Genomic DNA, 12,910 nt, shown 5'->3' with positions numbered 1-12,910 from the left:
AGCCCAAGTCAGCTAGCACAGGCCAGCTGCGGGTTTTTCTTTGCTGTGTAGACATACCCTGTGAAGGTTTGGGGGTGTCAAGAGTACTGGTTATGTTTGCAAAAGAAGCAATCCAAAACACTGTGTGGCTTCTCATGCAGCATACAACAAAAACAACTGTATGGTTTTATTTTCCATATAAAACTTTGCAGATTTGTAGCTGCTGCCAGACTGATGATGAATATGAGCTACCCACGCAAGAAAACAGAGATAATGCCTACTGAAGGCAAGCAAAATTGAATATACGCTCTGTATAAGGCAGCGTGTGGGAGAAGCATTTGTTATATAGTGAATGTCTGAGTAAAATTGTATGTTATGTTTCTTTAGGCTCTCAACAGGAGATGTGTAGAAGCAGCAGTGATGACAGGCCTCGCACTGAACTGCAGCATAAACAAGAAGTCCTTGTTTGACAGAAAACACTATTTCTATGCAGATCTGCCTGTAAGTATGCATTATGGTTGGTCCCTCTATAGCTGTAGAAAAGGATGAGTCTGGAGTAGGGCTGGCGGTAGCAAAGAGATGCTTTTTATGTTTTCAATCAGTGTTCTGCCCAAACTAACAGGATGCTGCGCCAAGCCCTGATGAATAGATAGCTATACCCTAGTGCTCACTGATTGATTATGATTGCCCTGATTGCTGACTCCTTGCTTAGCCTCACGATTCCAGTGGCTTTATGTAATTGAATTGGGAGATGGAGCTGCTGTGCCCGTACTTTCTCCATTCCTAGTATTAGCGCTAATTGTCTGTTAGGGTAAAAGCAAACCAGTCTGATAATAGCCCCTCTTTTAAAATGAATGTGTAGCAAACACACATTACAATAGTATAAACATCATAGCATCTGTTTTTTGTTTTTGCTATTAAATTTAAGGACCTATAAATATCACATTTGCTTTTCAAACATTCTAATCTTTGCCTGGATCTTGAATAAACTTAATAAATGTGCCTTTGCCACATTCAGTAATAGGTTTAGATCCTGTGGATTGCTTTCATATTTGGAATAAACTGTCTTTGGAAGTGAGCTGCACTTCACTGCACTTGACAAAGTCAAGTAAGAATATGGAAATTAGTTGAGAGTCTGGTTTTACCTTTTTGACAGCGTACAGCAGAGCGCAAGGACCTTATTTTTGTTTTAACAAAGTCACAGTTCTAACTTTAAAGATGGCCTTTCCCTCCATATATTTGTTCTGGATGTTGTTGAACATAAAAGTGGCCTGTAAAGGGGAAAACAATGGATTTGCTTCACTTTGCTTTTTTTGAATAAAGAAGACTTAAATGCTTTGTCCTGCTTGTGTTTTACCCAAGAAAAATCAGGAATATCAAATCTTATTTTCCCAGTTTTTCCTGGAGGTGTCCTTGGAGGTCCAGAGAATTAGGGGAGGGAGTGTTCTTCAGGCCATAGATCAATGTGTAGAGGTGTTGAAACTTTAATCAAAGATTTTTTTCTCCCAACTGTTTGTTCAGGCATTTGAGATTTTTTTAAGAACATAAAACACAGAATTTTTGAATAAAATTCCATTTCCCCCCTCATTTGATGTCCTTGGAAGAAAGATGATATGATGGTTAATGCATAGCTGGGACCCAGAAGATCTGGGTTCAATTTCCATCTCTGCTAGAAATGTCCTGTTGCCCTTGGGCAAGTTGTTATCTCTGTGCCTCAGTTCCCTATCTATGAAATGGGCATAATGCTTCCCTACCTTGCTTGCAGGGTTGTTGAGGATAAAGTCATTAATATTTGTGAGGCACTTGAGCCCCAATCCACAAAGTAACTTAGGTGTTGCGATGCTTAAAGAGTCTCAGGGCCAGATAGAGAGCGACAGTGAGACTGACTATGTAGCCTGGTAGTTAGGGCACCCATGTGGGAGGAGGGAGACTTAGGGTCCAGTCCCCATGCTTCAATTACTATTTAATTTTTTATACATAATGATACAGCTGCAACAGGAGAGGTTGAGGGAGCCCCACAGAATATCCCATATCTCAGAGGTTAGAGCACTCTCTTGAGAGGTAGGAGATCCCTGTTCAAATCCTTTCTCCTCCCTCAGGCAGAGGGGTGAATTGAACCTGGGTTTCCCACATCCCAGATGAGTGCTCTAACCATTGGGCTAAAAGTTGTAAGGTGGGTGCCGTTGGTGCCTGATTTTGCATGGGATCTCATCTGGTAGGCAGCCATTGAGCACACTTCCCATATTGGGCCCTCCAGGCAAGGTAGGCGGGTGAATATCTGTCTTCCCTGGGTTCATGGATAGCTCTGGGACTAGGCAGGAGATAGGCATTTGGATGCCTAAGAGGGAGGCAGCATTGTGCATACCCTGAGGCAGCAACGTAGGTGTCTAGGTAACTTTATCCTGAGAACTTAGGTACCAAGTGAATTTAGGCACCTAGAGGGTTAGGCAGCAGTGGAACAAAAGTTTTGTGGATTGAAGTGGAGCCTAAAACTGGGACTTAAATAGCTACGTACCTGTGTGGATCTGGGCCCTCCATACTATAGTGATGGAGGCAGTATAAGTACCTAGATAGATAGTTACTTTGGTCGTCAATACACTCCTAGTTCTGCAGTCATCATCGATAGTCTTCCTGATAAAAAACAGTAAGTTAACAAGAGCTGAAATTCTAAACAAGCAGGAGAAAAAAGAAGAAACAAAAGAAGCCACACCCAGCTTTTCAAACTGGCTTTACGCATCACAAAGAAGAAGAAAAAAGAAATCACAAACCCAATTGCCGGTCACCTTTAAATTGTAGGTGGTTCTGCTCCTACATTAAAGAATGTTCAGACTTTCCTGGTGGTGATTGCTCCACCAATAAAAAACGAACAGAAAAGAATGAAGCAGAGTAAAAATTAGTCCATCTGTTTTGAAAGAGAGCGCAATGGGAAGATGTATCTTCAGGTAGCATATGTAGTACATAGGCACTGTGTTCTGCCACTACCTAATGGCTTATATTACAGCATCTTCTAGTCAAATAATTAGGAAAATTTGGGTCAAGAAGATACCTGACACATTCTATTAGCTTTAAACACAGAGAACTCCGGATCTTCTAGCAGCTGGCATCTATAGTGTTGAGCACTGACTGTAAAATGCCCAGCCTGCATTTTGTAATACGGCAGTCTTCTCTGGAGCCCTATAATAAGATACAGAGTTTAAGCTAATGAGCTGAATGGAATAGATAAAATAAATCCTGCTCTTAGGGTCTTTTGACAATGGGATTATTGTTACTCCTGAAAATGGGGCTTCGGATGGGAATTGGGATTCTTGTTATTTATTGTCACACACCATTTGAGGCTTTTAAAAAAAATCACTTTAATGAGAAGCTGGGGGAGGCAGGAAAAGCTATGTGCATAGGTTATATTGAGCCTATAGAATGGAGTCAATTGTCTCATTTTTATTATAGTGCTTAAAACTAGGTTTGGCAGAATTCAATTTTTATTTTTTATAGTTTTGATGGATAATATCGATGTTTATTTTTAAGCATTTGTTTTGTTTTTATCTAGTTACATTTTCACAGCTGCATGAAATTATGGGGGGTGTCAGACAATAGATATTTAATGACTATCTCAATGATGTTGAGATTCAAAAAGCTAAAGCTTTATCGCTGTTAAAAACACAAATTGACAATATCACATGTCAAAATATACAAAGTAAATATCCTGAAATCAAACTCTAATAAGTTCTCCGGCCTATCTGAAATGTTGATTATCATTGGTAGAAATATTTTTTCATCAGTTTGTGTGCATACAGTGAAATTGATGTTTATTGATTAAAACTCTAATACTGTACTACCAAGCGTACTTACAACTAGAAGTTTGCACACTTCACTGCTTATGTAGGCCAAGTTGTACACCCAGCTTGGCCCTTTCCCCTCCACTCCAGCTGGGCCCCTCTCCCCTGCTAGTCAGGTTCAAACACCGTTGATTTTGGTGAAAATCAGAAAAGGCTGATTTTCCACTAAAACTAGGCTTCCCCAGTTTTTTGATTTTTCACCCAAATCAATAGGGTTCTGGCCAGTGGGGGAGAGTGAGGGGCCCAGCCAGAGTGCGGGACATGGATAAGGGGGCCCTGGCTAGACTCACCCCTGTGTCCAGACTGACTGTTCCCTTGCCACAGGCCTCTGTGTGAGGGGTCACTGTCTCTACCTGTATCCTGAGTGACCAAATGGTGATTTTAGTGGAAATCAGGCTTTTCTACTTTTTCTGATTTTCACCAACAGCAATAGAGCTCTGGCCAGAGTAGGAGTGACAGTCCTAGCTATTCGTGGAAGGGGGGGGCTGGCATGTGGGGGCAAGGGGCCTGGCTGAGGGGGTTGGGCCTGAGTAGGGCCAGTCCATCTTGGGACAAGAATTAAAATTATTGTTCATGTAATGACAATTCTGAACACAGACCTGATTCTGTATGCAGGCTGGCTATCAAATCACTCAGCAGAGACTTCCCGTTGCTGTGAATGGGAGTCTTTCATACAGCCTCTGTGTAGGGGGAAAAAAGAACCAGATGGTAACCAGGACTGTGAGGATCAAGCAGATCCAGTTGGAACAAGACAGCGGAAAGAGTCTTCATGATGACATAAGGAGCCAGACTCTCATTGACTTGAACAGGGCTGGTAGGCTTGGATCACTTTCTTATTCCCTCAGTCTTTTTATGTATGGGCTGAATATTTAAAACTAATTGGAGTGGCAGGGGTGGGGTGGGGTGGAATCTGGTTTGTTGCTTTCAATAAACATTTTTAAATGAGACTTAAATGTGTAAAAAAAATTCCATATCTGGCTAACGTTCATCTTTTCTGGCCTGTTTGCTGATGACAAAGTGGCACTGGCCAGTCAGAAGGCTAGTGGCTCAGTTTCTCAAACCTGTCTGCCAGCCAACTTCCAAATAAGACCTTTAACATGTCAAGGGGGTATTGAGTGGGACAGAGGAGCCACTTATGCTCCTGCAGCTGTACGTGTTGTTTAAAAAATGCAGACTCTGAATGAAGCAACGTGGCAGAAATGCACAGACGGCAGAGTGGGATGTCCGTGCTTGAGTCAGAAATGACTTTTAATTTTTAGCTTTTATAAAAACAATCACTTTCTCCATAAAGCTCTAAAATGTCTATTGTATAAATCAAATGCTGACCAACAAATCCATGTACCTAAATGTGTAGTTAGGTGGCCTAAATACCTGGCCTGACTTTCAGAGACGGTGAGCATCCACAGCTGCCAGTGAAGTTGAGGGCTGCAGGTGCTCATCACTGCTGAAAATCGAAACATTTAGTTATGCGCCTAACTATGGATTTAGATGCCTAACTTTAGGCCCCACACTTGCAAATGTTGACTAATACCTTTACTCTAGGAAGCTGTAAGAAAACTGTGATTGCATTAAATTACCTGAATGTAATGAGAAAATGAAATTGGGAAATCAGGTGGACTGTTTGTAGGAGCTTTCTCAGAGGAAAGATGAATAATTTTTCCATCTGTTCCCTATGTCATCAAAGGGGGAGTGTGTGGAAATGCCTTTAAGTTAAATCTTAAAAATAAAACCAAAAATAGTCTATGTAACAATCCTGCAGATAGCCCCATTTTGACAGTTATTAAATAAAACATGGTTTCCCAGTTTTCTCAAACAAACCCAAGTGCTGTCATGTGTTTAGCTTGTTGCACTTTAATATGTCAAGATCAAAAGCTACTGCTGGGAATCTCATTTCTCTCTCTTTCTGGTAGGTGTTGGCCTCATGGAGGTTGTCATGGAACCTGATATGAGCTCTGGGGAAGAGGCAGCTGCAGCAGTCAGAGAGCTTCAGCTTATTCTTCAAACACTTGGGAGCAGCCAGGCAATCATGGCAGGTAAAGGAGCGGGCAGGGCAATGTTCCCTCCAGTTAATTGTAATTCTCTGCATTTGCAGGCGTAGTTTCACAGCTTCTGGTTATTTTGCTCTGTAGTTGCCTAACATTTAGCATTTTCTTAATGCTGCTTCCTTCTTTTAAAATCTTCAGTGTCTGTATAAGGTCAGCTATGCTTCAAGTGTCTTTATAGGCCCAGCTTCCTCTGCGGCACTTGGATTTTTATACTGCCGCATACATCAATTTTACATGATGGACCAGGGCAGGATGAAGTAGCGCAGCGTTCTCGTTATTTTTCACTTATTGTCTTTCTCTACTCATCTTGCATGTACTTAACTGTGAATGGGAAACATTGTAACAGTGATTAGTAGTTGAGAGTGAAGGCTCCCGGCACAGATGATTGTGTAAGTTAAATTTTGGGCGTAAATTGATCATAAAACAGATGTTCAGCAGTGAACCAGCGCAACTTAGTGATTTAACATCACATTCAGCCCCTGAGGTATGCAAGTGCAACTCCCTGTGAGTTCAATCAGAGTTGTGCCTGCTCAGCCCAAAGTGGATTGTGACTCTGGGAATGTTGGGGAATGGTTCAGGTTTAATTTAAAATAATGGGTAATTAATAGTTCTTAGATATTAAGCTCTCTGGGGCAGGTATCGTCATATGTATTTATGCAGAGGGACATTGATCCTCACTTAGGCTTCTGGGCACTACTGTAATAAACAGAATATTAGTGGAGGCCTACTTTATCTTGTACCCTCAGGCTACCTGCTTTTTCTGAGGCAACTTCCACTGCCTCAAGGTATGATTATCTTCACTTAGACTAGTTTTACACTATTGTAATTCCAGTGGATTTACACCAGTGTTAGAGGAAACTCGGGCATTCGGTGGAGGTCACTCATTTTGAATACCTTCTGAATGCCAAATCGGCACATTACTCTGCGATTGAGACAGACTTTATGATATACAGTAACTTACCATCATCTTTCATTGCTGAATTTCCCCCTGAGACTTCCATTAGCATGTCACCAACGTATCCCACACTATGTATAAAGAAAGACCTGCCACGCTGGCAATATTTCCCCCCCAATATTATTAGATTTTAAACAAAATCATTTTATTCAGGCGTGCTTAGTGAGGTATTTTTTACTATATATATATATTTTTTTTACCAGCGTTGTTTGTGTTTAGGTGAGGGTTTGTGCCCTCACATTTTATCTTCTTTCTATTTGCGTGTGCCAGGAAGACACTTGCTGAATTCATCATCCATCACTTTGCAACAAACTGCTTGAAAGCATGACTTCACTGCAAGATAATCAAATAGGAGATGAAGCTGGGCTGTGAGGGAGACAGCCTTTTTAAAAATACACGGGCCCCAATTCTCTTTTCACTTATGTCTGGTTAATCCCATTCTCTTCTGACTAACAGCAGTGAGAGAGTATAGTCAAACCCAGATCTTCAATAGAAGCAAAGTGAAGACAGAAGAATACTATTGACATATATTCCTTTGGTACAAGTGTTCTCTTCTCCTCACCCCTAAGTATGATCCAGTGTGAACAGTCTCCTTTACAATGAACATTGGGGTCCCTTCTATACCTCCCTTCTTCATTTGCCTATTCAAGAAGTCTCCATCAATACAGAGAAGATTAACAAGATGACATCCATTCAGCTTTTACAGAATGGGCAAGGTCAACATTTGCAAATTTACATCGGCTGTCCTGAATGGGCTCCAAGGCTTTACACCTCTCTACAGATTTAACACTGGGCTATTGACATTGCCTTCACTAGTGCTGTTGTGCAAATATCAAATATTTGCTTCATTTTACAGCGTATTAATTTTAAGTTCAGATAAGGAAGAAGACTAGAGAATGGGTTTCCTCTGATGATATAGCAAGAGTCTTATGAGCTTATAGTGTGAGAGATGTATGCCTATGTTTTTCTTTTCTTTATGCCTAATCTGACTATCTCAACAAATTCTCTGCATAGATGGATGTTTTGGAGGAACCTGGTAAAACCAGCGAGATGGTCGGATAGGATCTCCTGGGGCTTCTGGTCCACCCCTTGCCTTAGTGTAGATTTGCCCTCTGTGTAACTTTCTGTTTGCCTGTATATGTTATGCTTTTGTCAGTCAGGAAGGATTCAAAATCATCTTTGCTGAGGAAGAAGATTACAGTTCCTTGAGGGAGGAAAAACCAAGTTTCTGACATTTGCCCTTCAGCTTTAAATTCCCAAGGATGCTTCAATAAATCTACCCAGCATTGCTGTTAAAGTCTTGTGCTCCATGGTAGAGCAGTGTACAGCCATCAAGTAGTCATTTCAGGGTGTGTGTTCACCCACTTTTGTCGGGGCGAAAAAATAAAAACTGGAATCTTGCAGCCTGCTTTTTTTTTTTTTTTTTTTTAATTACTTGTCTTTTAGGTGATTCACCCTAGTTCTGTCCTCCCTTTACAGGACATAACCTCTCTCCTAGAGTATGGTTTTAAGAACTATGTTTTTAAGGAGTATGGTTTTAAGCCCGTGCACTTACACTATACAGCTGTCTTTGAGAAGAATCATGCCATTCCATTCCAAAAGGTAGTATTCTCAGAAAATTCAGTTGGAGATTTAAAATGGAACCATAAATAGGAAGCTATTATAAGGCAGCTGCCCTCTTCCTGATCTCAGATCTTTTACAGAAGTCCAGTATAAACATCCTGTACATAACATGCTGCTTATTAACATATGCCAAGGTCATCTACTCTAGTGATGATGTTTCCTTTTATAGAGGGTCAACTGAGAGTGGATGCCAATGTATCTGTGCATCACCCCGGAGAAGCTTACGGAGTAAGGACTGAAGTGAAGAATATCAATAGTGCACGATTCCTGGCAAGAGCGATAGGTAAATGTTATTTGCTCCTTTATTGAAATACTAGATACTTTTTATCTAGGTGACAGAACCAAGTCTCACAAAATGTAGGTATGTCGGCCACATTGGCTGTCAGTTTTATTGTGGAAGTGATCCTCTGTCTCCAAGGAGAGTAAAGTGGATGATTCAGTATTTAGTATGTTCTGCTTTGAAAGATTCTAGCAATACAGCAGCTCTGTGTCCTCAGATGAAGTTGATTGTTTTCCCAGGGCACGGTGTCTGGTGTGTGTGATGCGCAAAGGGCGTGCAGCTGCAGTATGGGTATGGGCAGGAAAGGAGAAACAATGCATCTCCCAAGAAAAAATGCAGGGAGATTGGATGGCGAGCCTCCACTCAATCCCTGATGTGATGATGGGAAAACTGCTTTGGCTGTACAGTTTAGCTGAAGTCTGGAGTGTCTGGAACTGGTTGCGGTGTGTGTATGTGGGGGGGACCTCCTTCCTTCCCCGCTCTCGCCCCGCAGGAACCAAATGTACACACAACAGTGCCAGAGAGAGGTCAGTTTTGCCAGTAATTCCGTCCCTAATTGATTGCTTTTGGTTTCAGTAAGTTTAAAATAATCTTTTCATTTACTGCCTGGCAGTGAAGAATGCAGTAATGGGAGGTATAAAAATGCAGTGGGTGCAGTAAAAAGCAACAGAGTCTCCTGTGGCACCTTTAAGACTAACAGATGTATTGGAGCATAAGCTTTCGTGGGTGAATGCCCACTTCGTCGGATGCATGTAATGAAAATGTGGGTGCAGTGTAACTCAGCTGAATTTTTTTTTGTCAGACTATGAAATACAGAGGCAAATCAAGGAACTTGAAAATGGAGGAACTGTTATGAATGAAACCAGAGCCTTTGATTTCAAACTTGGGTGAGTTCATATTTTAGAGAGGTATTTGAAATAGCATCTTTGGAGTTCTAATGCTTCCTAGTGAGATTGTCACTGGTGTTAAAACGTCCTCTCTCCATTTCTGTTTGTTTGAATTACCATTCAGGAGTGTGGTCCCATCACAGGCATTAATTATATTACAGTAATGCCTAAAGGCCTCAACTGATGCCCGTTGTGCTAGGCACAATCCCCTCTCTGAAAACCTTTCAATTTAAATAGACAAGACAGGTTAAGCATGGGAGGGGGAACAGGCACAGAGAAGTGAAGTCACACAGCTGTTCAGAGGCAGAGCTGGGACTAGAATCTTGGTCTCCTGAGTGCCAGGCCCATACCGTATACACTAGACTGTTCCATCTCTCCCCAGGGACATGTACTGCTCTCTTGCCTGTGGTAAGCTACTGAAATTATTTAACAATTGCAGGATCCAGGTAAACTTATTTTAAGTCAGACAAAACTTCCACTGGAGTGCAGTGGGACTTTAGCCTGTGAAAGGCTGTAAGATTGGGCCCTATATGTTTCTGGTGCTACAGCATCAGACCACCTGATGTATCTTCTTTACTCTCTCTTTTTTGTGGTGTGATAAATGAAGGGAGGGGGGGGAAGCTCCCTTTTATGGATACCCACCCAGCCAGTAGCTATAAAATCCCTCTTAGGGTACGTCTACACTTATCGGAGGGTCCGGCGGCAGGCAATCGATGTTCTGGGATCGATTTATCGCGTCTGGTTTAGACGCGATAAATCGATCCCGGAAGTGCTCGCCATCGACGCCGGTACTCCAGCTCGGCGAGAGGAGTACGCGGCATCGACGGGGGAGCCTCCCTGCCGCGTCTGGACCCGCGGTAAGTTCGGACTAAGGTACTTCGAATTCAGCTACGTTATTAACGTAGCTGAATTTGCGTACCTTAGTCCGAAGTGGGGGGTTAGTGGGGACCAGGCCTTAGTAGCTGTTCTCTAATTGCTCTACCTGTAAAGGGTTAAAAAGTCTCATTGCTATGCATAGGTAAAAGGAAATGAGTGGGCACCTGGCCAAAAGAGACAATGAAATTGAAAAAAGACTCCCCTTTTGTCTGTCTTCTGTTGTTCTCCTGGGGAGAGGCGGACAGGGCAGCAGCTATGCTGTAAGAAGCTTGGGCCAGGTATGAAAAATCATCAGTATCATACCTAGAAAACTACTCACTTAAAACTCCAGATATATAAGTAGATCAGGAAATGTCTAGGAAGACGCGATTAGGTTTATCCCTTTTATTTCGTTATGGCTTGTGGATTCCTCTGTGCTAACCCCAGGTGCTTTTGTTTTGCGTAACCTTTAAGCTGGACCTCAAGAGAGCTATTCTTGGTGCTTAATCCTTGTAGTAGCTCTTTTAAAATCTAGCAATAGCCTGAGTTCCCAGATGTATTTTCTTTTTCTTTTCTTTTAAAATAAAATTTACTTTTTTTAAGAACAGAATTGGATTTTTGTGTCTTAAGAAGTTTGTGCACATGTTGTTTAATTAGCTGGTGGCAACAGCTGATTTCTCCCCCCCCCCCCCCTTCTCAGCTCTTCCCCGAAGGGAGGGTGAAAGGGCTTGAGGGTACCCCACAGGAAGAAATTCCCAAGTGCGCCTTCCTGGGCTTCTGCCTTGGGTGGTGGCAGCATCTACCAATCCAAGGTCAGAGAAAAGCTGTAACCTTGGGAGTTTAATACAAGCCTGAAGTGGCCAGTATTAATTTTTAGAATCCTTGCGGGCCCCTACCTTCTGCACTTGAAGTGCCAGAGTGGGGAATTAGCCTTGACATGTGGTTTTGTTTCTTTGCCAAGTAGCACTAAAGTTAAATATTTGTAATATTGAGAGAAAATGATAAACTCTACATTGGGTCGTGTAGGGGGTAGAATTGGACTCCATACTTGAAGAGGCTTAATGAAGCTTTCTTGATCTCCATGGTGTAAAGTTATTTGCCACAAAACTAGTTATGCAGAGGTACCAGCATGACTGGAGAAAGAGTAAAACCCATCATATTTAATATTTTACCTGTGTTGTCTTATTTTAGGTGTACCATACCAATGAGAGATAAAGAAGGAAAACAGGATTATCGGTAATGAAGATCATTTTATTTCTAAAGTTAACTTTTATTCTAGAACTAAAAGCCCAGTTCACATCTTGAATGCCCTCAACTTCTGTTGACTTCAGTGGGAGTCGAGGACACTGGATACCTCTCAAAATCAGGTTCTTTTCACAGCAGTTCAGAATTTGGGCTCCATCCTATCTATCCCTGCTGAAATCAGTGGGGACGTTACTACATATTTGAGTTGGATTGTTGGTAGGCTCAGTTCATGTGCTACAGGGTGATTATGTAGTGGCATAATAATCATTAGTGTATTTTTAGGCATGTTTTGAGCTCAGTGAAGTCACTTCTCCTTTTTAAGCATTTACTGAGGAAAATTACAAATGTTCAGATTATGGGGCCTCATATACCATGATGGCTTATCTCTTCTCCCATGAAAGACAATGGATGTTTTACTATTGACTTCAGTGAGAGAACAGAGTTAGACCAAGGCAGAGCATTTTTAAAAATTCTGCCCTAGATTTACAAGTTTACAGATGAGTATTTGTGGAAATATGGCAGTAACCATTATTTAGACAGAATGGATTTTCAGTTTTTGACAGCTAGTGCGCTTGGGCAGCTGGGGGCTAATATGATAGCCTGGTTAGCCTTTGTTTCTGCGTGCATGGGCGTTAGCTAAAAAAAAAAAAGTCTGTTTCACGAATTAATTCTCTATTATGTTAGTGTCAGGCCAGATCCTTATTTAACATGGCTAATATGTATAACCACTATAAGAAAATATTCAGGCAAATGTGGGTAGGAAGAGAGTCCAAGCTATTTCAGCTAAAGACAGACAAAACTTATTATATCAAGTTTTAAATTTCATTGTTCGTGTATTTTGTGAACTTGTGTGTGCACTAAACGCCGAATCTAAATCCAACACATTAAACATGATTTCTTTTTAAGTGCAATAGGCTCAAAGGGTGTGTCTCAAAGGTTTGCAAAGGCAAAAACAATTTTTTTAATATATTTTGAGATTTATCAGTCCATCATTTGTTCATGTCAGGATAAGGTTGCTGCTTGAATCACAATGCTTTTCTGATGGCTTGAATTAGAGTTCTCTTTGAGATCCTTTGTTCTTTGATGTTGTCACTCCGTTTTATTTACTATGACATCCTGCTGAGCATGGTAATTTTGCTTTTAACACAGCATGCGGTTTCATCAGTACTCCTCAGGTTAATATGAGAGAGGTTGCAACCTGCACAGAG

At 41.4% G+C, this 12,910-nt stretch overlaps 1 protein-coding gene across 1 annotated transcript in view; it reads left to right on the top strand.

The window, feature by feature from the left end:
• The window catches only part of GATB (glutamyl-tRNA amidotransferase subunit B), a 60,024-nt gene that overhangs the window by 30,432 nt on the left and 16,682 nt on the right, over positions 1 to 12,910 (top strand). Inside the window, exons 3-8 of the mRNA XM_065405230.1 lie at positions 367 to 480; positions 4,428 to 4,626; positions 5,723 to 5,845; positions 8,605 to 8,718; positions 9,518 to 9,602; positions 11,649 to 11,693. Coding sequence (XP_065261302.1) covers positions 367 to 480; positions 4,428 to 4,626; positions 5,723 to 5,845; positions 8,605 to 8,718; positions 9,518 to 9,602; positions 11,649 to 11,693 — 680 coding nt within the window. The remainder of the gene's footprint in view (positions 1 to 366; positions 481 to 4,427; positions 4,627 to 5,722; positions 5,846 to 8,604; positions 8,719 to 9,517; positions 9,603 to 11,648; positions 11,694 to 12,910) is intronic.

Source organism: Emys orbicularis, chromosome 5, assembly GCF_028017835.1.
Source record: "Emys orbicularis isolate rEmyOrb1 chromosome 5, rEmyOrb1.hap1, whole genome shotgun sequence".
NCBI classification, from domain to species: domain Eukaryota; kingdom Metazoa; phylum Chordata; order Testudines; family Emydidae; genus Emys; species Emys orbicularis.
The sequence above is the reverse complement of the archived record's forward strand: the minus strand, read 5'-3'. Positions and strand labels throughout refer to the sequence as shown.